This window comes from Podarcis erhardii (genome assembly GCF_964252035.2).
Source record: "Podarcis erhardii genome assembly, chromosome: 4".
Taxonomy (NCBI): Eukaryota; Metazoa; Chordata; class Lepidosauria; order Squamata; family Lacertidae; genus Podarcis; species Podarcis erhardii.
In genome coordinates, this window is record NC_138508.1 from 60544535 (window position 1) to 60568042 (window position 23508).

The 23508-nt window shown below is 42.4% G+C and overlaps 1 protein-coding gene across 1 annotated transcript in view; it reads right to left on the minus strand.

The window, feature by feature from the left end:
- Positions 1-13169: 13169 nt before the first annotated feature.
- LOC309340672 (uncharacterized protein) overlaps positions 13170-23508 on the minus strand; it is a gene marked incomplete at its 3' end in the record, with an annotated part of 204225 nt that continues 193886 nt past the window's right edge. Inside the window, exon 3 of the mRNA XM_081859552.1 lies at positions 13170-13210. Coding sequence (XP_081715678.1) covers positions 13170-13210 — 41 coding nt within the window. The remainder of the gene's footprint in view (positions 13211-23508) is intronic.

Consider the following 23508-nt stretch of genomic DNA (forward strand, 5'->3'; position numbering starts at 1 on the left):
TCCAGAGGTTTCAGTTGGTGCAAACTTCTGCTGCCAAGTTCTTTTCTGGCACTGGAGCAACTGAAGATCTAACTCTGAACTTATTCCATCTGCAGAGGTTATCAATTTGTTTCTGAGATTCATATCAAATGCTAGTGCTGACTTTTAAAGATTTGAATGACTTAGGAACAAATTAACTCTGAAACTGACTACCCCCTTAAGAACCTAATGGCTTTGGTCATTGTCGTTTGCTATTTAATTTCAGCCAACTTTTGGTGTAGGAGCTGCTGTTTTTAAACTTTTAATGCTATATGCTTTAGTTTTCATTTTTGTTACTGCTGTAACTGCTGCTTTTTGGTTGTCATTATTGTACATTGTTTTTAACTTTGTTTTAATTTTAGGACCACAGTCATGGCTTCATCTTAAGGGAGAGTTGGCTGAATCTCATTCCACCATTATAATGAGAAATTAGGGAGGGAATAGGTTCTAGCGTTATACTTAGGAAAATGTTTCAGCAACCTGATATTAAATTTGGCAGTGGATGATGGGTTAACAACAACAACAACAACAACAACAACAACAACAACAACAACAATTTTATTATTTATACCCCGCCCATCCCCAGCCACTCTGGGCAGCTTCCAAAAAATATTAAAATACTGTTTTACTGTAACTTTGAGCGATGTCTGTTACAAATTTGGGGTAGAAATATTAAGCGGTGACTTGTTACGCACAAGTTAAATCTTTGATTAGAGACTTCAGTAAGTTGACAGGTCATGCATTTTTGTTTTTCATAGACAAAGGTGGGGTAGGGATGGGGTTCCAGAAAGATTTCTCCATTTGTACTGTGTCTTTTTTGTGTTAGTTCAAGGGGAACATATAGTATGAGCTTTTATCCATGAGTTGTGTAACATGTTTCTAGTTTTTATTTCTATTTTTTGTAGCCAGTGTTATTCAGTGGGAGTTCATAAGCGTGTTCCACACATGTGCTCAGTGCAAGCCTGTTGTGGGAGAAGGTTAAAAGGGTGAAGTGCTGAATATTCATATGGTATGATATCGTATTGTGTGGTTAGTTCCAGCTTCACTACTTGGTGAACCTTGGAACTTGATGGCCCTTCGTTCTCTGGAATGAACACATGAAGTCTGTGTAACTGAAGCTACCATTCCACATTGTGCATGTATAACCCTAGGTTTTGGGGTCCCCCTCCCAACTTATAACTCTTAAAGGATTTTGCAGAAGCAAGAAGAAAATGCAACTGCAATGTAATTAACACTGCAACAACTTGTTTCCCCCCTTGGAGAATTATATCATTAGTTGCTTCAATTGTGCATGAAATATAAATTACATTGCTAGAGGCATCACGTCTGAAGAGACACAATCCTAAGTGACGTGCCTTGCCACTGCACATTATGCTCCCTGGTCTAAATTAGCAAAAGGTCAGTTGCACAAAGGATGTGGATATACCTTCTTATACAAAGGCTAGGTTGTTCATCTTCTTTCTTGCCTCCAGTATATTTTATTGGGGAAACAATGCGAAGAGGCATTATATGGCCTAGATATAGCAACAGACAGAGTTCTGATAAGCATTGGCTTCATCGTATCAGATTCAAAATTTGTCTCTTTGTAATTGCACAGTGCCAGAACGTTGAATTTGATTTTCCTTTGCTTTGTCTGAGCAGAGCAAATGTCCGGGTGAGCAGAGTCATCGCCACCATCTCTATGCATGCTGAGCATATAGTTTTGTGTGCATACTGATCCCCAAGTGGTCAGCCCTACTCTTCGACTGCATACTAATGTATAATTTGTTTTGTCTATAAACACAACGCAAACATTCTGCAATGTGGCGGTCAGTTAAAAGGGAAGCCAAACATTCTGTTCTGGGCACCAAGTTTTTCACATGCAGTGAATTTAGCACTGTTTCTCATGCTGCTGCAGACCGCTAAACTTTAAAGATTGTGTTGGTTGACTTATGAGGGACTGGCAGACGGATGTTTTATTGCAGATATTAATAATGTGCAGCATGAAGCAACTGGATGCATAACAACAGGCTCCTTTTGGAATAAAACATTGCCCAGACCCATTAGATATTATTCGAACTTTACTTGCAGAACTTTCTTCAGAATATAACAAAAGTAATCAAAAATACACCCAAACAGTTCCATACAATATTTTGTGCATGTCCAGAACAGGCTTAGCAACTAATAAGAAATGAAAGATAATTCCAAACAGACCTAGAAGCAAAGGTCTCTCTCTTCCTATGGTCTCCATTAGCCTGGAACTGTTTTCTCTACCTTCAGGAGCCCCATTTTCATACCCCCTTTCTTCTTTCTGTGGTCATCAGAGAAAGACTAACTCGCACAAAATGGAGACCCACATCTTAACATATGCATATCTCTTTCATAGGATCTAAGGCAGGCACGTGACAGAGCAGAGAACAACAACAGTTGTTGTTCAGCCCACCCAGATGCCTAGAGGGCTCTTATTGCTCTTCTTTAGCTTCAATGGAATCTTCCAGTTAAACCCTTTCAGCAATACATACAGGCATTCACCATTTCAGTGTGAATTAAACAATTATACTTAACATGTTTGTTATGGCAGCAATAGGCAGCATTTGATGACTTCTTTATTCTTTCCAGTTTTCTAAGCATCTTGACCTTCAGAGCAAGGAGCAGGCAGAGAACCAAGGAGGGAAAGAACTTGGCTTCCTAACATTCAGTTTCTGGGTTTGTATGGATTTGCATCTGGGTTTGTACTTACCAGTGCAAATAGCCTATACTTCCTCAACCTGGTACCCTGTTGTTGGACTACAATTCCCATCATCCTTGGCCATTGGCCATGCTGACAGGGGCTGATGGGAGTTCGATTTGCAAACAGGGTCCAAACAATGACGGGTCAATTCAGATATCATTCATTAGAAAATGTTTTAAAGGGTAAATATTCTTACATGCAAACGTGCACCCTGTATATATCAGAATGTCCAAAATGTGTGTACATATACAGTTACATAGCAGATTGGACAATGTTTAATGCAATATTGTGAATCCTTCTAGAGCTGGAATGCTTGGCTATTAACAGAGACTTACCCCTGAGAAGCAGGAAAGACAAACACTGACTGCAAGCCAGGAATGCTGGGGGAAATGATTGCTCTTACTCCAAATGGTTTTTAGATGGGAAATTTGTTTTCTAGCCTCTTGGCTAGCTGCAGACCCAGGCAGTCAAAAGGTCTGTCCCTCTGGGGAATTTATTACTAAACTCAGACTCTGAACAATAGGTAATGGGATTAAATTGCTGTAATTCCAAGGATAATGTTGAAATTGGAAGATTTGCCTAAAACCAAGCCAAATGCCAGACTTGTATTGTTACCCAGTTGCATTTATAAAGAGTAACTATTCCATGCATGTGTCAGACTCAGGTGAGTGCAGGATTTTTCACAATCTGCCATGAAATAAATGCTGTTGGGAGAAGATGCCAGTCCTATTGAACAGTGTCAGTGGCCCAGTCCCGTCTGGACTAACAGGCATTGGGATGTATTAGCTGAGCTAGTTTTCCTGGGAGCTGAACTGGCATAATGGTGACAAATGGAAGGTGTCCAGTGTGTCTTACTTTATAGAGGGCTGTCTGGTTCCAAATCCAGTTCAATGTGCATATGACAGGATTGCAAACTGCACATGAGCAGAACTTACGGTAATTTTTTTTCTAGAACCAATTTAATATGCAGGAGGAAGAAATCATTCTTATTAGGTATTTGCATGTATTCATCCAGCTACACAGGGCCTCACCTGCCTACTTGGGGAGGAAACATTCTGATCTGTTTTTAGTATTTCCCTCCCTGCGTTTGCATGGCAAATCCTCTCTGTGTTTGGTTGCAACAAGAAAACCTTGCTTATAGGGATGAGTCTCATTTCTAATCTTCTTAGCTATGGAAGACCAGAAGTAGCCAATTCAGGATGGAATGGCATAAATTCTTGCTCTCATTTAGCTTGTCTGCCTGACAGATGGATGCTGGTGGAATTACTTTGTGGGTTCAGGCTTGTGGGTCTGGCAGCCATAAACCAAATTTTCATATAGAATACATGTCTTCCAAGGGTGGCGTATGTGTTTTATTTTCATGAGTTATAGCAACCACTTTATTCCAAAATGGCCTGGCCAGAAGTGAGGAGGAGGAGGAGTGGTCGTAACACTGGGGAGAAAGGGAAATGAATGAGCACTAACCAAACTATGCACTGCATGCATTTCATAAGAGATTCTTTCTTCTTCCTTTCTTCTTTAAATGAATAGCAAGAGCTCTCATAGCATAAAATGCTGCTAAATATTGCATCTGCTTTCTCAGAAATCTGTGCGCTTCAGACTGGAGCACAAGAACTTGTACAGGTGTTTTTGCTTTTGAGAAAAGACAGCACTCTTGCTGGAACTCTAATAAGTATGTTTTCTTCCAGGTTGTGCCTCCATGCCCTGGGTCTTTCCATTAATTATGGGCTGCTTTGCTGTATCTGCAATGTGTTTCATGGCCAAGCGCGCGCTCTCTCTCTCTCTCTCTCTCTCTCTCTCTCTCTCTCTCTGTGTGTGTGTGTGTGTGTAGCCTTTGTTTACTATAATTTGCTAGCCAGTGAACTCTTCAGAGAGCTCCCCATAAACTCCTTAGAAGCCTGTCAGTAATTTAGGCCCAACAACACATTATGGTGAAAATGTTTGTGGCTGCATTGGCTCACATCTCCTCCCTACATCTCTATGGCACTGTTTAAGGCATGGGAAAGTTCAGTTCAGTGTCTGAATGCAGTGGTGGACTGGATAAGGGCCATTGCTTGGATCCAGGGAAGACAGAGGCCCTTTGAGTGGCTGGCTCCCATCTTTGGGAAATAGGCAAGTTGTGGATGGGGCTGCACTCCCTCTGAAGGAGCAACTGTGTAGCTTGGGGCATACTCCTGGTGGGGAAACTTAGTAGAATGGGAGCTTTTGGGAGGCAGGGAAACAGGAGCATCAGATTGGTTCTGCTGCCGTGCCCACACCATGCTGAGCTCCTTGCTGCCATTCACACCCCCCCCCCTTGGTAAGCAGCGTAGATGCACCATGTTATTTTGAAGGGGGGCTCTCTGGGAAGCTTTTTGAGGAGGTGCAGGTGGATGTAGTGCAAAAGAGGGACTGGGAAACTTCCTTTCTGTGATGTCCCTTCCTTCCACTCACCTTAGGATCTAAGCCTAAGGCCCTCTTATTATGCATTCACAGTTATTTGTACTCATAATGGCATTGAAGCAGTTATATGCAATCTTGCTTTCATTGCTGATTGTGCTTACAAAAGCTCCATGCTGGTGCATATCCTGCAGCTTCCTGCTGAAATTCTGTAACTTTTCATGTTACATATTACAATCGTTGGAAGTCTTGTCTCGTTTTTGTTGCGCAGCAGTGCAAGAGTATCCCACCAGGTGATAATAATGCCGTAACACTGGGGAAGTATTGCAGAACATCTAATAAAGCAGGATTGTGTATGGACAGTGCAGTATAAACCCACCACTGAAGCACTATTATTGCATCAAGGACATGCTGTAGAAAACAGGCACAAAAACACCAAGCTGCAGGGGCCCTCCATCTCTAAATCTCAATATCCTGAATATTGTGGTATTTATTTATTTGAAGGATTTTAACCCTGCTCTGCAGTTGAAAGAAGCCTCCGAGAGCATCTTACAAACATTGATGTTAAGTTAGTCCCTGCCCTCAGGCTTACAATCTAAAATACACAAGCTGCTGCTGGTTTGCTATTGCCTATATATTTAAATCTTCATAAAGCTAAATTGATGAAAGACAGTTACTTTTTTTGGTTGAAGAATATAGCTTTAATATAGCAGAGCCTTTTAAAGACATGAGCATTATGCTCTTTATCCATAAACTCTTCCCTTCCTGTTGCTGAGTCTCTCAGTCACTGGGTTTGGGAAATGTGGAGTGAATATAACATGGTTTGGACCCATCCATAGTCGGGCATGTGCAAAGCTTTGCTTGTTGTGTTCTCTAGCTCAAGATCGCTGGGGCTGGTGAACAAATAGCAAGACCTCATATTACAAATGGGGGTTGGCGAGGTCACAAATAACCCCTTTTGAGCTGTGGGTTAACTACCACTGATCTGAAACATTCACCTCTACCTTTCCTTTAAAATAAAGCAAAACTCAAGGTGATTAGCAATACATTTTAAAAAGCGAAACTACCAAATTAAACAGCAAAACACACAGAAAACCAGGCAGCCACTAAAACAATTAAGCAGCTTTCAGCAATAGACCCAATGCAGTGGATACACCAAAAATTGGTGCAGGAGCTTAAAACTATTCGTATTTCAAAATCCTTCCCAAAATAAGGTTTCAGCTATTAAAGGTTTGCTGAAGAAGCATGCTCCAAAGCCTAGGGGCAGCCACTGTAAAGACTCTCTCCCTAGTCTAAACTTAGGGCTCGTCCACACTTCCAATGGTTCAGTGCCTAGAAAGCACGAGTCCAAGCAGTTTTCTTCTTGTCCCACCCTTTCAAAACATGGGTTGGAGCAGTTTTGCTTTTGCCTCCCTGAAAACTAAAACTATTTAGTGCTACATTAGCACACTGCAGAAAACCTGATGGCCATTTGTTCTGATTCAGGGCTAAACAGTGGGTTTTCCTGGGAGAAAGAGGTGTGGCAAATGGAAGTTTGAATGAGTAGTTCTGGGAACACTGGGATATGCTAGAGGGCCTCTGATAAGATCTTTCTTAGTAGAAGGATGGCTCATACAGAAGTAGGCATCCACTGCAGAGGGCTATAAAGGTTACTGTCAGCCCCAAGATGCATCAGCACCAGGGTTTGGGAACAAACTGGCCACCAGTTCAGTTGTCTCAATAAGTTGTTTTATACACTCTCTAAATGTGACTATGGTTAACAATCAGAATATCACATTCTATATCTGGGCTATGTCCACACTATGTGTATGTGGGTCACTGTTTCCATGTGCCTTCCACCAGACATAAGCACCTAAGGTGGCTACGCATGCAGGCATTTGTTTACCTTTGTGCACACAACTTTTTATTTGTAAATGATTGTTCTAAATACGAGAGGCTGTCACACCTGCTTTCTCTGCCTGCCAACCCACCTGCCTACTAGCTTCTTTGCCAACCCCCTTGCCCCACACCTGGCCAACCCCCTTCCTTTACACCCCTCTTCACCTGTCCCATCACAACCTGCTGCAAGCCCTTCCCCTCACAGCTTGCTCCAACCCCTTTTAAGGGAAAAGCAGTGTGGCAAACTGCTCTCTCAAGGGCCTCCTGCCTTCCTTTAAACGTGGCTGCAGTGCGGTTTTATGATGTGAGTGAGGTCCTTCAGAGGGCAGTTTGCCAACCCTGCCCCGCCAGCTGCCTTTAGAAGTGGATGGGGAGGCACTTCAGGGAATGGTTTGCCAAACTCTCTGGAATGTCTCCCACTCTCCTTTAAACAGCTGTCTTGGGCCACCTGCCACAGACACTGACTGCTTGCTCAGCTGTCTGCCAGTCTGTCATTATGCTGGCGTTGCTGTGGCTGCCTACTGGCGGCCATGCAAACTGCAACATGATGACAGACTTGCATTTTTATGTACATAGGAAGACATTTTTTTTGGGTGGGGGGGGCGAAATCAGATTTTCACAAAAGAGCAGTAAAAACTAAAAGTAGAAGTGTGTCACTCCAAGCCAGACAAGGATTTGAAGTTTCTTCCTTTCTCCTTTCCTTCCTTCTGTACCTGCAAGGGCAATTTTTATTTTCAATACAGCTGCTTTGTGCAACTGCAGTTCTGAGTATGGAGACATGCCTTCAGGAAGAACTGGCAGTCAAAGGCAGGTCACATTCTTTCCTGTGGGCTGATGAAAACAAAATGAAATAAGAGCTGTGGCAATAGGAGGCACCCAACAAAATGTTACCACATGTAAAAGAACCTGCTCACTCAATGTGCTTCAGGACGCCCACAGTTGGATAACAAGCCATTTTATATTGGGTCTTCTTTACTTATCAGCTTATCTGCAGATCAGGAAAATCCAAATTTAGCAAGGGAAGGGGGTTGCTGATACTTACACAAGGAGGACATAATGTTGCTGCTGGGGGAAATTAGAGGCTCACACAGCTTCAAATCTGCATTAAAGTTCAATGTGGATGAACCCCATTCTTCATGAGAGAGTTGAACTTCTATTTTAAAATGTCAATAATAGAAATTCATAAGGAAAAGATTGCAGACACCAACTGGATTTAAAGTACCATTTGCAGGGAAAGCGAGGGGAGTGTATGATTTGCTTGGAAGAAGCACTCAAATTAGCAGGAAGCTGGATTCCTGCTGTCATTGACACATCATGTAAAACACAGCATAGCTGCTGAACAGTAAAGTCAGCAATGACTGGTAGCTCACAACAGAAACATTAAGCTATGTGCATAGGAAGAATACGAAGTATTTGTTGCATGCATTGAAAGAGAGAGATGAGGAAACATGCCTTGTGCTTCTTTGCAGTAGCTATCTGAGCTGTCTCAATATCCTTTGGTTAAACCTTGACAAGATTTATGTGTGCTCCCATCTTCAGAGCACCACACTAGTAAACCGCCTATCACTTCAGTGTGGTCTGCAGAGGGCACAGAGGAGCTGGCAATTGGACAGAAAGATTATTAAAAGCCTTGTAAAGAGTTCATATGAGAGATGAGTCCCTAGAGAAATGACCACAGCACAGCCTGAGAATGGTGTAAGAAGACTCCAAATGAGAAGAACGACTCTTTAAAACCATTTGTGAATGATACTAAAACATGTATGGCAAAAGCAAGAGGTACTTTAACAGGGAATGCAGCACAGATTTCCAGCCCCTTTTCTTCACAACAGCCCATAAGCATAATGCAGAGTTATGTCACCAAACTATGAATCAAGGTGCAAAAGGATAACTGTGGGTGGGTGTGGGTGTGGGTGTGGGTAGGTGGGGTGGAGTTTGAGAAGAGATGAGTGTGGGGTGGCGGTTTTGCTCCATCCTGTTGTTTATCAAGCATGTGAGATATAACTATCAGGTCTCCTTCCATCACTGCAGAAGAAGTTAGTGACTCCCTCTCTCATTAAACAACGACAGATATTAATGATTCTTCCACATAAAATCCCTCAGCTCTGGACATTACTTCTTGAAGCTATGGCAGTGCCAGAGGCATCAGGAAATATACCACCACTGCAAGAGTACACACTACAGAAAAATAACACTATTTCTTATGTGGCGATCTGACTCTGTAAGGAGGCAAGGCCTGGAACACACAAGTCCCTGAAGCCATGTATCAGACTTCAGTGTGGTTCAGATGGTTGTTAGAATGAGATTTTGACCAGGTTACTTGCTCTCTGGCATAGAACTTGCTAGCTAATATTAGTGATGCCTCCAGTGTCCCCTGTAAAAGATTCAAAATTCTGTTGCTGGTCCACCGCATACTAACCTGTGCCATTTATTTACAGCCAATACTGCAGACACTTCACAGCCTTTCAAACCACATTGGGCGGGGTGGGGGTGGGGAATCAGAAAGGACAAATTGCATCTTCTACCTGATTAAAATAATTCACACCCTACCTAGGATCTTGCACCACAGAATTCTGGGAAGGCCCTTGGGAAGTTAATGAGCAATTGTTTTCAGTGTTATCAAGGGCAAATATGAATTATAAGTGTACTCAGGACTGATGTTATATGTGATAAGAGTGTACTAATCCTACCACAGACATTACAAAGTCCAAGTTGGGTTGCTGAGTAATGTAAATACCGTATTTACCCGAATGTAATGCGCACCTTGTTTGGCCAAATTATGTTGCGAAAATTAGGGTGTGCATTAGATTTGATGGCGCATTTACATTTGCCAGCAAATGCTTTTTTGGTTTCAAGGTTTTCAAAATTGAGGTGCGCATTAGATTCAATGGCCCATTAGATTTGTGTGAATATGGTAGCTGGTTTTACATGCCAAGCTAATTTTCTGTCAGGGAGTATGTTATCTGATATATCACCTCAGAATATTTTATTAGCCCCACCTCTGTTGTCAAGTAATAGTGACTGATCATTTAGTAAAAGTGGACAGATACACATTTTTATTACATGCAGATAGCACCCCTGCCTTTTATCATGCATAGGCCCCAACAGTAATGTTGTCAGCCTATGACAAAATACAGTGTATGGGAATGCCATGGGATGGCCTTTAATGCATATCAGGTTCCCCAAATGCAAAACTGTAACCCCAAACATTATTTGGCCAAGAATTCATATCTGTCAAATGGCCTGTAGCAATCGGGATTGCGTCCACAGAACCCGCATAACCCCATAGCAAGGTGAGGAAGGCTAGGAAGGTAGGTCATCAGCTGCCACCACAGTCATTCACAATATAAGCTCTTTACCTCTCTCCTCTTTTCAGAGTAGGAGGGAAGGTGGATGTCGAATCCTGGCATCCAATAACATGTGGGCATGTCTGAGGGAGCACATTTTGGTGTAGGAGAGATGGAGCTAGTAGAAACAGGAACTGAAGAGGAAGAGTGGTCTCTTGTCCATTGTAGATTTTTGAGGGTATGTATATTGAGAACTTTTGTGGGTGCCATAGGAGTTGCACTTCCACCTGCGGGCACCATGTTCTTTAACCCTGTGTTAGAAAATGGTTACTAAAACAGAGAAAGTGGAACTGGGCTGAATACTATTAGGCAGATGGCCAGCACTGTCAGATAGCATCAGAAGAGAGTTGCTATAGAATCAAAACACCACGTATTAATGTTAGTGACTCATATAGGAACCATTGCCATTGCTCTAAATAGGCCTCATTACCTGAATGACAACAGAACACAGAACATGTGTCAGTGAACATGGGAAAACATAATATTAAGGAGCATGTGGTTGGGACTAGCCCCTGCCATTAATACTTTCAAGACAAAAGACAAACTTGGAGACCATTTAGTTCAGCCCTCATCCTTAGTAAGCTCTTCACTAGCTGAGGCCAATGTTTGAAAGATGCAGGAAGAGAGAGGTCAAATGGAGGAAGAAGAATAGAAGCTAGATAGGAAAGGTGAAAGAGCTGCTACCAAGGGAAGTTCAATGCCTTTTGCAGAACATCACAGGACACGACAGGAAGGACCAGCTGACTGTCATTGGGAAAACCACATGAGCCTGGGGGAAATACTGCTTCTTTCCATTTCATTTTGCAACCAGGAGTAGCTCACTAACAGAAGTGCTGGTGTACAGATCAAATGTTCTGAGTTCAAATGCTGCTGACCCGAACAATCTGCCGAATTTGTCACCAAGACAAGTAAAATAAAGCATGTGGTATAAATCTGAAACATAAAACCATTCAATAGATCAATAAAACCTAAGTCCCAGGAGAGATGACATTATTTTTGTGCCTCTTCAGCTGTTTTGGTATGTGCACTGATGTCCTATTCAGAAACTTTTCAAATGTTTTACTTAGCATAAAACACCTCGAAGGACTGGTAGAATGTGTGAGGAAGCAGAGAAGTCGACAGTTTTCAAGCTATCTGTGATGGACAAGATTTATACAATAGCTTCATTGGTTTTCAGTCAGAGGAAGAGGCAGTGGAAAGCTTGATGCACATTGTGATTGACAGTAGCTGCCAAGATAATCATCCACTATGACAATTATTTATTTTATTCATTGACTTACCAATGCTTTTGCTTAGCTAGCATAACTACTGCTAAGCTTGCCTATCTCTTGAGAGTCATGAAGAAACAATTTGTGCTGAAGCACCAAGAGGGAAGAAAGTGTGCATTGCATTATATTTCTTCTCTCTCCGACTTCGTTTACGTGGCACACCTGTGTCTAGAGTTATAGCTAGCCAGGTCCGGCCCTGCCACGAAGTAATGTGAAGTGAATGCTTCAGGTAGCAGAAGTGCCATTTCCCTGCCTATGACATATGTAATTTAAAAGCAAATGTGCTTCAGAGGAGAGACTGGTATCCTGTTGGCTTTTCGTTTCAGGTGCTTCAGGTACAAAAAGTATCTACAATAATTTATCCTGGAATACAACTTTGAACCCATTTCAATTTCTGATTTGTCCACACTTTCAGGAGGTGAAGTTGGGGGCCAAAGTGAATTTAAAGTCAACCCCCCTGTCACAGCATCAGGGACCCTTAACTCACCTCTCTTTATTTCTGAGGTAAGTGACAATATAAACAGTAGTAGCCTGGTTGGCATTCTAAGGCTGTGTACACACTGTACCCTTAAAGCACATTTGAAGCAAATTTCCCTCCCCCCTCAAAATAATTCTGGGCACTCTAGTTTACCCCTCACAGAGTTACAATTCCAGCAACCTTAACAAGCCACAGTACCCAGAATTCTTTGAGGGAAAGAATGTGTTTCAAATGCACTTAAAAGGCGAAGTGTGCATGCCAGTCTCTGTATTAGAGATCTGTGAATGGTCCAAGATAGTCAGGGAGAGAGGGTCACTGGAATATCCAGAAATTCATTATATAGGCATGACTTTTTATTTGACAGAACCCATATTGAGAAATGGCTTCTCTCAGAACTGTCATTCTGGAGTTGTTATTTTGAGGGTTTAAAATTTTTATTTGAATTACTCAGTGTTTTAACAATTCCTTCCAGTAGCACCTTAAAGACCAGCTAAGTTAGTTCTTGGTATGAGCTTTCGTGTGCATGCACACTTCTTCAGATACACTGAAGTGTGCATGCACACGAAAGCTCATACCAAGAACTAACTTAGTTGGTCTTTAAGGTGCTACTGGAAGGAATTTTTTTATTTTGTTTTGACTATGGCAGACCAACACGGCTACCTATCTGTCAGTGTTTTAAATAACTCTTAAAACTGCTAAATAGCTCACAATTAATAAAATAATGAGCTGGGATGCTAATTATAACCATTTCTAAATCTTGAGATAATCATTTCTGAATCTTCCTTCTGTGAATAAGCCGGAGCTTATCTTGGCCACAGTTTAACTCGGGCTCAAAATGCATTTGAAACATAAAAATGGTTGGGAGTCAGATGAAAATATTTTGCCTTACTCCTCTCTTCAGTGCTTGCTTTGTGTTCAGTTAATTTTATTTTGTTTTGTTTTTTTAGCTTAGGGTAGCCTATCCAGGCACTGAGTTTCCCGTAATAACTGGAGAGCTGATATGAGAGACTGATCTCATTTTGTGGTTGTAGTCACATGGCACGGATCAGCTATATGAGATGTGAACCCACCACAGCAGACCCCAATAACTGCTGTTAATCTGTCTGGCTATTCAAGGCTTTCTTCACACAAGGAACTAAAAAGGAAAAGGGGGGGGGGAATCAGTCTGCACAGGAGTTCAATGGTGGTAGTCACTCAGTGAAGATTTAAAGGGGGCGTGTCTGGAGACCAAACTTTTCTATGAACTCGCCCTATTTAACCTTTCCTTTATTCCCCTGCATCGTCAAGGGCAACATTAATAGGATGTGACATGTCCCATAATCTGTTAATCATTCTGTCAAACTGGTAATTTGGGACAATGACAGACTTTCAGTCACTCGAACAAATGGCGGTTTCATCAGGCCTTTTGATCAGATGATTAAACCTCAAAAGTATTGGGTCAGATGGCTGAAGAGGTGATCGTGTTTCTCCATGGGTGTCAGGACAGATTTTTATAAAGTGAATCAGGCTAGAACACAGTTATTCACTACATCACTACAAACAACTCCATTAAAAACAATAGTCAGGTTTCCACTTTAGCCCAGTTTTCATTTCCCCTACATATCTTTACTCTGCTCTTTGGTGTGTGTGTGTGTGTGTGTGTGTGTGCGCGCGCGTGTGTGTGTAAGAACAAATGCTTCCCAAAAGGACTACAAAAGAAACTAAAAAAGAAACCAAAAGAACTTAATTTGTTCTGGAGGTCCATTCTTAACGTGAAACTGTTCTTAACCTGAGGTACCACTTTAGCTAATGGGGCCTCCCGCTGCTGCTGCACTGCTGGAGCACGATATATGTTCTCATCCTGAAGCAAAATTCTTTACCTGAGGTACTATTTCTGGGTTAGCGGAGTCTGTAACCTGAAGCGTCTGAAACCTGAAGAGTCTGTAACCTGAAGTACCACTGTATCTGGAACTGAACATGGAACAAATTTGCACAGCAAAATTAAGCACAGTAAGCCCACAACTTACCTTACATGGGGGCTATGTTTTGGGGGTTGGGCCCCAAAGCCAAAATTGCATTTAGTTAAAACACACTGGGTTCAATGGTGGGTGGGACTGCCAATGTCATTTTACTTCAGAATTTACCACTAGCTGTGGGAGAAGGGGTGAGCCACCTAAACTGGCAGAGGTATCTTCCATAATCCCACCCCATTCAGTTGGGTCTCCTAAACTTTGGAATCCCTCTGGAGGATAGATTGGGGGTGGCCAAAAGTCATGTTCCACCCACATGCATTTCTCTAGATCCAATGTATTTTTATTATTTTGTGAAGGATCGGCTGCAATTTAACAGGCAGTGGTACTTATAGACTGTAGAAAGATGTCTCGTCTTATATACTTATGAGACTACAGGCAATGGTGCATTGGACTGCAGAAAAAGTTTCTATCATATGTGAGGCATTTTTAAAAGTATAATAGGATAGTAGTCTATGCAAAATTAACATTGGGCTGTCCTGACCCAGGCAGCCTACGTAGGAGAAGTGCAGCAAATGATCCTAGGAGGAAGGAGCCTTGCCTACCCACCTGGCAAATTTATGCCTTTCACCTCTAGAACTCCAATTCCAACATGGTGTGAGGCTGCTAAGTGGAATGAATTTATTGGTGTCAGTTAATTCCCTAATGGGTAACAGTTCATGTCACAAAATCAGCAAATATAATTTATTGTGACTGAAGAGTCTCCTCTTGAGAGACTCGGGAGTATGCAAGCATGATAGAATTAGTTCTTGGCCCTTGGGAGAATGGATGGGGTGCTGGGAAAGGGGGTGAAGACTGCACTTCTGCAATGGAAACAGAGGTAATAACTAAGAAAGGCCCTGCACCTCCTAACCCCTGTATGAACCAGACCAGAGAAAGTTCCTGTGCAGCTTGTTTGAGACGCTAATGAAAAACAGTTGCATTAGGCCTCATTTTATAATGGGGATAAAATGTAATGTGATGTCAGATCGATGGTAAACTCACTAGGAAAACAAAATTATCAGAGTATAACAGAGGCAACAGACCATTTCTGTGCTTGCACTATAGAGAAACATAACCTAATGACCTCTCTCATTTACTGAGAGGAAATCCAGCTGAAAACCTCAAGGGGTCTTGAAACAATTCCAGGTTGCTGTGCTCTCCAGTTTAGTTCATGCAAGCTCTGTTTTCATCTCATTTTAAGCCTCAGTGTCAAGACTGTGAAGCAAAGCAGATGGCACCACATTTGTGCTCATATCCTTCTTCAGATCATGGAAAAATTGAATGGGAGGGCTCTTTGAATTGCTGCCGAATTACACTAAATTTTCTCTTTAAGAATCAGAGGAATCTGCCTAATGCCACATTTGACTGTTTATCAATCCGGCCCAGCATTGTTTACTCCAGCTTTCCACAGCCTGTAGCCTTCTTTGCATTCCAAATCCCATCTGCCCCAGCCAGCAAGGGCAATGGCCATGGGATGTTGGGAGTTGTAGTACAGCAACCACTGGAATCCATCAAGGTGGAGACGGTTGTTCTACTCAGTAGAGGACTTTCGCATCACCTGTGACCTCAGACTTTTCTTCAAGCTGGGACTTTCTGCATGCACAGCCTGTGCTCTTCTACTGAACTGCAGCCCCTCCTTCAAATGTTTGTGAGGAAACAAAGGCAAACGAGAAGGGGCATACAAAACCGATCTGTTTGCTGGCTTCCCAGTGCATACGGAAAGGGACTGCAGTTCACTCTGACCTCAGTCTCCAACTCGCTAGGAAATACAAATATAGTTCAGAGCAAAAGGCAAGCGTGTCTCTTTGGGGATCTTGGCTGCTCATTGGATTACATTCTGATTACCCCAGCTACCATCCATCCTCTGCTGTGTACATCTACAAACACAAGCAAGTGGAGAAAGATGTTGATTACAGAGTGGAGGCTGGGTGGGAATGAGCCCACCTTCGCCTTTCAGTGATCAGGAAGCTTGTGCACAGCAAACAAAAACCTGAACTGCTTTGGAGCGGAGACAGAGGTAAATCTTTAAGCAGCTGCCATTCTAATTATAGCACTGCACATGCACAGATGTAAGAGAGATTCTAGCTGTAGGATTACACCAGAAGAAGGGTTGTGTATGTACTTCTGCCACTGGCTTGGTCCTTGACCCTGGAGGGCAAGTTTCAGGACATAAGCCTTTTTTGTACTTTAGATTATCTGTCTATAAACACAGTGATAATTCTCTAACCTGACCAAGGTCTTGGGAGGCTTAACTGCTGTTTCCAAAGTGCTTAGAAATCTCTAGAGGTTAGGCACACTGGGTGGCTGAAAAGGGTCCTCCACAGCCCAAGTCTTCCTGAGCATGGACACCCAAAGGAAAAACAGAAAAGCTATCTGGAAGTGGGGGGTGGACCATGACTCTATCATAAAATGTGTTTGGGGATTTCTTGTTCTTAGGACTCCAATGCATTGATTTATTGAATTTGTATCTTGCCCTTCCTCGCTCCCAAAGGAGCACAGGGCAGCAAATACATCATCACAATTAACAACATTAATTCTAAAATGTTACAGTTAGAAACATTTTTAGAACAGTTAAAAACATTCTCTCCCCAGTGATCCCAGGGTTGCCAGGAACAGTGTCCTTCAGCCATCAAATACCTGGGAAAACAGGAATTTTTCAAATGCCACCTGATTGGCAATAATGATGGAGACAGGACACATCTGACCAGGGAGGGCATTCCACAAACAGGGAACTTCTGCTGAAAAGGCACTGTCACAAGTCAATGCCAAGCAGGCAGCCCTTGCTGACCACGAACAGGGCCTCACCAGCTGACCATAGCATCCAGTAAGTCAGAAAAGGTTTAGGTCAGTGCTGGCTTCAGGAATCAGCCTATATTGGGTATTAATGCACATCAGCAGGGCACTCCCTACTGGCTCCCAGAGTTCCCTCCTTGCTGTTCCTGTCTGGTCACTTGTCCTTGCCAACTGTGCACACACTGAGAATAACAAGGAAAAGAGGCAACAGCATCCACTGGCCTACAACTTTCCTGGACCATGGTGCATTAATCATCAGAGTAGGAAGGGACATTGGGGGTCATCTGCTCCCATCTCAACACACGGTCCTCCAGCCAGTTTGAAACCATACTGGCTTCTGCTTAGCTTTGCAAATGTGCTAGCAGTATTTATTGCTGCACAACTAGAGCTGATATAGCCCAGTGGAATTGGGCAAGCTAATGGGTGGTAATAGCAAGAAATTGGCCCACTAAGCACTGATGGCATAGTGCCTGATATTCTCCCCAACCCTGCAAAATAAAATAAAATTCTTCAGCTACACTAGTTTCTTCTGATCATATTTGTACAAATTATTTGACCCATTAACTTTACGTGGTCACTGCAACAGATGACCAGGGGGCAATTTCACTTTAAACCATCTTGCCAATTATATACCAGGCCTGCAAAACGTGTAACCTACCAAGCCAAAGACAGCCTACCACTATAGATGGTGAATCACTAGATGCTGCTAATTTTGTTTGTTTCTAATTGTTCACCTGGGATTGCAGAACTGAGGGATGTTGTGCAACACGCAGGAGGCCACGTACAATATAACTTCCCAAAACTGTTGATCTCCAGATGTTGGACAATGACTCCCATCAGCCCCAGCCAGCATTTCTGATGGACAAGGATGTTAGGAGTGGTTGTCCAACAGCACCTGGAGAACACCAAGTTGGGAAAGGCTACAATATGTGACTGGGCTTTTTTCAGCTTTGTTAGAAAGGGATTAAGGGAGTTTTCTGGGAAAGGCAGGGAAAATATTCATTAAATACATAGCCTTTAACCTAACCAATGCAACAGGCACTAATGATTGTTTGCTGTGGCTCTAATGAAAGTTTAATTAAAAATAATTGTGCATGAAGCAATATCAATTGTCACAACTGCACCAAGATTCAATGAATTCATTGGGTGCCTATTTTCATCATTTTTTTGATCCTGATCCAAAGCTACAAAATCAATTTGATTCACTGTGGGTGTTGTGTATTTGCTGGCAATCCTGCAAACAGCCCAAAAGATAGGCACAGTCACAAGGCTGCTTTCACAGCTGAGTATTTATTTCTATTGTGTAACACAACTCATTATTTTTGTGAGCTATCCAGAGAGATGTTATTGGTAACTAAATAAGGCTAACTCTGCCTACCTGGAAATAAGCCCCATTGAATTCAGTGGGACTTGCATCTGAGTAGACATGGTTAGACTTTACGCCTTAGCTACTAAGTAAATAAGAAAGTAAAAATTAAGGGGATTGGTAAAATTGAGGAGGTACTGCAGAATAGAAACTAGAAGGGAACTAGTTCTCACAGAAGCCTGGGACACAGGAAGCTGCTTCATATCATGCCATAGGATTAGCCCATCTCTCTGCTCTGACTGGCCATTGCTGTCTGTACCATCACATGCTCCCTGGTTCCTGGAGATGTCAAGCATTGAACCTGGGACCTTCTGCACGCAAAGCAGGTCCTTTCCCAAGCTCTACCTCCTTTGAAACTATGAGCTCGTCCACATCTGAGTTGCCTGTGTGTTTGCAACAGTCTGCATTTCCATTCAAGTTGCATAGCCCACCTGACATTACCCTCCGACAACACCAGTCTCAATGCTTTCCCCGTGTGAATTTGGGTTTACCTGATAAAGAAATAATCCAATAAATGTGGGGGAAATCATACTCCAAACCACTCCACTTAGGGTTGCAGATGATTTGTTTATGTGTTTTTGGGTGGATCAATCGTCACTTTCTACTACTCCCTCTTGCATACCTGCTAATGCTTAAGTGCTTTGATTTCTCTTCCAGCCATTCTGATAACCATTTTGGTGCACTTCAGAACTATATTCCTCCCCCACCCTTTCAATTCTTCAGATTCGCACAAAACCAGAAATTTTCACAAGCAAACCATGTTATTTTTTTCTATACCAGATATTGCACTGAAAATATACTGAAAATTGTGTGCTGAGAATTTACCATTGCTTTCATTTCTTTTCCTGCTGTGTTCCTACCTATTTCCAGCACCTCTGAATGAAAACTTCCCATATACGTAAAAAGGTATTTTTCAAGCCATAATATCTCAGTATCCATGTATATATTTTGAATTTGTTGTGCATCAGATTTAAATTCCACAAGAGTTTAAAAATTCATTTCGGCTTCTTAGTAAATATGTATAGTACAGATATCATACAACAAAGTCATAGGCTGCAATCCTATACACACCCAGGGCTTTACTTCAGAGTAGGCATGTAAAGGATTCTTTTATTCAAGTTAAAAACTATGGGATATAAGCTTTCTGAATTGGCCATCTCTGGAAGATTTTGAAGGTGAGGCTTGTATGCCAATACCTTTCTTTTTCTTCACTGAACTAAAAGCATTTTTGTATCCTTCATGGGGAAAACATTAGCAATTCTATCTTTGATAAATTAACTTACAGTTCTGTCTACAGGGCAGCTAAGCCCCAATTCTGAGCACAAGTACTTGGGAAACCATTGATTTCAAGGGAAGTTATATCCAAGAAGGTCTGCTTAGGATTAAATTGTCAGTCTCACTGAAGTCAATGGAATAAATTGCCCAATCCTAAACACATTTTCACATAAGCCATTAAAAACAGCCCCAAGCCATTCTCATGCAATTTGTGTGCATGTGTGGCTATGGTTAATACGTGTCACAAAGCAGAGGAGAGCCATTTTAAAACCAAATGTACATTCTACCCAATCAAAATTTTACATTCAAACTAACTGAGAAAACTATAATGTGAAAATGCCCTTTAATATCAACTGTGCACACACTAACTGATTTGTAGCCGAAAATGTCATTTTTGTCACTCCAGAAGTGTCCATGCTTGTTGTCAATGAGCTGCTTTCAATCTAGATTGATTCTAGATCATGCCGTTTACAAAGGGTAAGTGTGCTACTTCTACCTTGAGGTGCTATTAAAAGTAGTGAACCTGGTTTCCAATGACAAATGTGAATTATTTCTGTTACATGAGTAACATGTGGCTTCTAGCAACTGGGATTCATCCTATGCCCTTTTAAAATGTAGGGGGTTTTTTGGGGGGGTGATGAGTTGTTGTTTTCATTTCGATTATATATTTTGTGGTTTTATATTCTAATTTTGTTCTGTAAACTGCCCTGAGACCTCCGGGTATAGGGCAGTATATAAATTCTATCATCATCATCATCATCATCATCATCATCATCATCATTATTAAACACAGTCATACTTGGGTTTATGCATAGACTAAAAAAAACACCCAGGCATCAAGGCTCCTATTTTGGCTCTAATTATTCCTAATGGGGTCATATACTTTCATGGTTTACATACAGCCTTCTTATTTTTAAAAATATGGTACTCATGTGCTGTTTGAATTGTTTCCACACTTTTATTTTCATACTTTACAATACAATATTTGAGGGGGGCCCAGGTTGATGGGCATTGCCGTTCAAATGGTGTGTGTGTGCCATCATGGGATAGATTGTGGTGTGTATCCCATCATGGGATAGATTAGGTTGCCCCCAATATTTTATTGAAGTTGGCACCCCTGCACCTGATTAGCAGGGCCTGCAACTCTCCCTTTGGTCCAAACATGTTTTTACCTGCCTGCCATATAAGACATCAGGTGTAGGACAGGTGGGTGTGGCTTTGCCAAAGCAGCCTCATGGGAGATTTGGTGGGTCCAATTAAGCCCACAGACCGGAGGTTCCTCACCCCTCCCATAAAGCATCAGTGCTAAAAGGTCTTCCAGTGCAACTACACTGAAATGAATGATCCTGATGCAGCAGAATTGTGTGGTGTGATTGCACTTATGTTACCGATTAAAGCCAACCCATTCCTTGCCTAATAATGATTTTGCTAGATTTTAGGACTATTTCACACACATGACTCTTTCTTGCAAGCTAAATAGAGGGGAAAGATGAGGTAGATATATTATGTTCTTGTTACTTGCAAAACATAGCACTAATCCCTGCAGGCTCTTGGGCATATCACATGGCACTTGTTCTGATGCTGTGGCACACAAAAGCCATCTGCTTAAGTGGCCCAGGCTCAATTAGTTTCGTTACCATTGCTATGTGATTTTGCAAACGCAGAAACTCTTGAGTCAGTGGAAAATGAAAATGCAAACAACGTCAATTTCTCCTGTCTTCATAATGACCTTAAAAGGGTTACATAACCAAACTACCACTTTTCCTCTCAATTAAATACATACATTTATATAATAGAACACCAAGAGCACTAAGCGTAGGGAGGTTAGGTATCAGCAGACTTCTGTTATGGCCAGAGATTGATTGATAGTTTATTTAACCAACCGTTGTACTGGAAACATTACATGGAGGCACCTAGCAATGCCACATAGAAAGCTATGACTAGTCCCCTATAATGGACTGAACTTTCATAAGTAGGAGTAATAAATTATTATTATATTATTATTATTATTTGTGAGAGGAAGCACTGACTAAAAAGAATGATTCCCAACGAGATGTGTATTCACAGCATGAGGACCATTTTTAAGAGGGGAGCAATGGGGGCCCATTCACACCCAGTGGCATTGTAACACCTACAAAAAATACCCTCCAACCATGTTTGCAGCCTGGGGGGGGGGCAGGACTTGGTTAGGGGGAGCACGACTTTTCTCAGGGGGCGGCAGAACCGACATGATTGGTCAGTTAGTTAAGTGTTTCTATTGTTTTACTTGATCCCGGTTACTCTCTCCCCCCCCCCCCGGTTATGCCCTTGCCTCCAACTGAGAAAAAGAATGATATTGGTGCAAGAAGAAACAAGGCACATCCCCCAGGCTACTGGAGCCACATAAAGGGCCTAGGGTAAGGTGCATCTTGGTGTCCTGTCTGACTTTACACAGAACAGCCCTCTTTTTGAAGGTGCCTTCTATTTGAAGGGCTGTGCAGTTTATAAACAGGACAGAACAGCAAGAGGGAAGCAGAGGGGTTGGGAAGCTGCCCATTGATGGCTGGCATCTGCCCAACAGGCAGGGCAGCCACATAGTTCACCTGGCAAGCATTTCCTCCAGTATAGTGAGATGTATTCCTATTTTAGTCATAAGAATTATTTCCCAATAGTATCTACACATATAAACAAGCAGAATAAAGTGTTATGTAAATCTGTGCCCTTTTTTGTTCCCCCTTTTTAGATGAGCAAGCGGCCACCCAAGACCTGCAGGAGGGCAGGCCAGGTTAACAAGGGAGCTGACATCCATAACCTGGAGCAGTAAATGTGTCTGAAAGCAGTTCACAGCCACAAAGGGACAATTTGCTTTCTCTAGTGAGAGAAAACAAAAAAATTCCTTCCAGTAGCACCTTAAAGACCAACTAAGTCAGTTCTTGGTATGAGCTTTCGTGTGCATGCACACTTCTTCAGATACACAGTGTGCATGCACACGAAAGCTCATACCAAGAACTGACTTAGTTGGTCTTTAAGGTGCTACTGGAAGGAATTTTTTTGTTTTGACTATGGCAGACCAACACGGCTACCTATCTGTAACTGGATCTAGTGAGAGAAACACAGAAAGGCCACAATCCAACGATTGCAGGGATGAGGAAACACTATTCCCTCAGTGATAGTCTTTTGGACACCACATGGCAATTGTGGGCATGGACAGAGCTGATGATGGACAGGGCCCAAAGCCAGTGGTAGGTGGGAGCATCTTATCACCCGCCCTCTCACTTCAGGCAGCTGAAAGAGGAGCCCATTGCTCTTGCCAGAGGTTGGAGCTCACTGCTTGCACAGTGAGTCCTTCCATCCTGGCACCCTTGTTTCTTCCCCTGCCCCCCTTCTCTCCCTCCAAGCTCCTCCTAATACACAGACATGAAATCAAATATAATTCTTTGTGAAGACTGCACCGTAAGACTGCACTTTGGGTTGGCAACAAATGGGGTGGTTCTCAGCGGGTGGAACAGTGTATTTGATCTGTTCCTTGGGGGGCATCAGAAGTTATTTGAATGTGGGATAGAAATCCATTCAGTTTCCAAACAGATGTTGAAGCCCAGGGCCATAGGTTGGTTTCCCAGCCCCAGAGTAAAGGGCAGTTTGTTGTGTGATGGCAGAGGAACTGCTGGGGAAAGGGGAGTGGGTTATTGGCTCAGGGCATCCCAGTTTCAAAGCTTCACACTGTAGTTGCTCTTCATGATTGCTCTTTTGCCCAGGCAGACCTATTCTAAGGTCAGAAATTAAGCATCACAGTTTGCCCAAATGCCCTCCTCTTCTGCTCTTGCCTATCCCCCTACACAGGGTCAGATAATCCCTTTCTCGCTCCTCACCCCCACCCTTTTCTCATTTGGGCCCATTAATGCATCTCAGCAAGGGTTGCCAAAGAAAGGTCTTAGTTGATGTATGTCACAGCCAGTTCCTGTTTCTCTAGCCCCGTGGAAAACCTCTACTAAAGAAACAGGAACTGGTTGTCACATCGGTTAAGACCTT